A 2450-nucleotide genomic window follows, 5' to 3' on the forward strand; every position below is an offset into this window, starting at 1 on the left:
GCTGGCTTAAACTCACTATGTAGCTCAGGCTGGCCTCTCTCAGCCTCCAGAATTCTGCGATTGCAGGCATGCACCACCACTGGAACTGGAGTAAATCTTGAATGAAGACATGTTAAAACAAATCAGGATACTCTTAGGTCCAGAAGGAAGGAGGGTGTGGTGCTCTGAGGACACAGAAGGAAAGAAATCTACAGAAATATGTGAGGGTGAGATCACAACAAAGGTTCTTACACAGTCCTCATGGAAAGACACACTTTTTGAGAACATTGTCAGAAACTGAAAACAGAGTTGGTAATTGTGGAGAAATTCTCCATACTACTTTAAACCATCAAAATGTTTTCATTTGAGCACAGACACAACACATACACTTATACCAGTTTTCAGATAATTCCTTGAGCCCTGGTTTCCAACATTTGTGGATAGCATCTCCCCCTAAATGGTCATTTCAGGATGCCCAGAAACTACCCAGCATCAGTGGGTTGTCTTAGATGATCAGTGGCAAATCTATTCTACTTAGAATGAAGAAGTCCTTCATTTTTAGATTCTGACCATCAGAAAGAGCATTTCCTTAAATCCCACTGTGCTGTGTTTCCCTTGTCTGATTTCACCATTTATTTTAGCAGAAAACAGAAAGCAATGAGAAGGAACAAAAACACGTCGCTGGACATCGTGGTGACTGATTTCATTCTCCTGGGCTTGCCTCATCCCCCCAGTCTCCGAGTTCTTCTCTTCCTGGTCTTCTTCATCATTTACATCCTGACTCAGCTGGGGAACCTGCTCATTCTGCTCACCGTGTGGGCTGACCCCAAGCTCCACGCCCGCCCTATGTACATCCTTCTGGGCGTCCTCTCCTTCCTGGACATGTGGCTCTCCTCAGTCATCGTTCCTCGAATTATTTTAAACTTCACTCCTGCCAGTAAGGCCATCCCCTTTGGCGGCTGTGTGGCCCAGCTCTATTTCTTTCACTTCCTGGGCAGCACCCAGTGCTTCCTCTACACCTTGATGGCCTATGACAGGTACCTGGCAATCTGCCAGCCTCTGCGCTACCCTGTGCTCATGAATGCAAAGTTGTGCACCACCCTTGTGTCTGGAGCGTGGGTGGCTGGCTCCATCCACGGATCTATCCAGGCCACTCTGACCTTCCGCCTGCCCTACTGTGGACCTAAGCAAGTAGATTATTTTTTCTGTGATATCCCTGCAGTATTGAGACTGGCCTGTGCTGACACAACTGTCAATGAGTTGGTGACCTTTGTGGACATCGGGGTGGTGGCCGCCAGTTGCTTCCTGCTCATTCTGCTCTCCTATGCCAACATAGTCCACGCCATCCTGAAGATACGAACCGCTGATGGGAGGCGCCGGGCCTTCTCCACCTGTGGCTCCCACCTAACCGTGGTCACGGTCTACTATGTCCCTTGCATTTTTATCTACCTGCGAGCAGGCTCCAAGGGTCCCCTGGATGGGGCGGTGGCTGTGTTTTACACTGTGGTCACACCATTACTGAACCCCCTCATCTACACCCTGAGGAACCAGGACGTGAAGTCTGCTCTGAAGAGGATAAGGGCAGGTCAAGGGAGTGCGAGTGGAAATAAATAACTACAGGCTCAGCACCCACCTGCACCACCACCGCCATCACCGGGGCAGCTGCTGCTGTGTGTGTCTAAAAGTCAAATACTGGTTTAAGATGAACTGAATTCAGTTCTATCAGGAAGAATACCTTCTGATGTGATACTCTGAATAACTGTCCATAGTTGTTTTACATGCTTCTGACCCATCTCTCAGGAAGATGCATATTCTACACATACGTTGGCTATAAGAAGTGAATGCTTTGTTCAGGAGGAAGAGAGGTCATTCCAAACAAATCTGAGGGAATCCAACATGTTAGGGTCACACTGCCTGTCATTCGTCTGTACCTTTCCCAATTTCCCAAGCCTCTCACCATTCAGGATTGTTTTGTTCTTATCCAAGAAAATCCTCTCATCACTCAGATTGAATCCATGAGTCATCTTTGTCTCCTCCCAGCCTCTCACTCTCCTCCGTGCAAAAATTTGCCAAGTTCCCTTCACTCTGCCTCAGAATGCCTCTCTAGCTTCTTTTTTTTTTTTTTCTTTTCGAGACAGGGTCTGTCTATGCAATTCAGGATGGCCTTGAGCTCACTTTGTAGCCCAGGCTGGCTGGTCTCGAACTCACAACGATCCTCCTGCCTCAGCCTCCCGAGTGCTGGGATTACAGGTGTGAGCCACCACGCCTAGCTCCTCTCTAGCTTCTTAAGTGATCTCCTTGTTGTCCCACCTTTATCCACATCACTCTGAGTCCTTTCTGAAACGCAGGACTAAACATGTCCTTCCTGTCCTTATGACTGTTCAGCAGCTTTCTAATGCACACTGATAAAGTCACAAGCTTGAAATGAAAAGTCTTCCACATCTCTCCCCAGCATACTTCATCTCTAACTA

General features: G+C 47.8%; 1 protein-coding gene across 1 annotated transcript; it reads left to right on the forward strand.

Annotated features, from left to right (window-relative positions):
* The first annotated feature begins 636 nt into the window (after positions 1–636).
* LOC100735673 (olfactory receptor 10G2-like) lies at positions 637–1593 on the forward strand. Its single transcript, XM_003474513.1, has one exon. The coding sequence runs from the start codon at positions 637–639 to the stop codon at positions 1591–1593; it is 957 nt and encodes a 318-aa protein (XP_003474561.1).
* Positions 1594–2450: the final 857 nt, after the last annotated feature.

Source organism: Cavia porcellus, unplaced genomic scaffold, assembly GCF_034190915.1.
Source record: "Cavia porcellus strain 051 isolate PalLab524CR breed Dunkin Hartley unplaced genomic scaffold, mCavPor4.1 scaffold_26, whole genome shotgun sequence".
NCBI classification, from domain to species: domain Eukaryota; kingdom Metazoa; phylum Chordata; class Mammalia; order Rodentia; family Caviidae; genus Cavia; species Cavia porcellus.

Excerpts from the sequence above, each read along its gene's own strand:
- LOC100735673 (XM_003474513.1), top strand. The coding sequence starts at position 637 with ATGAGAAGGAACAAAAACACGTCGCTGGACATCGTGGTGACTGATTTC.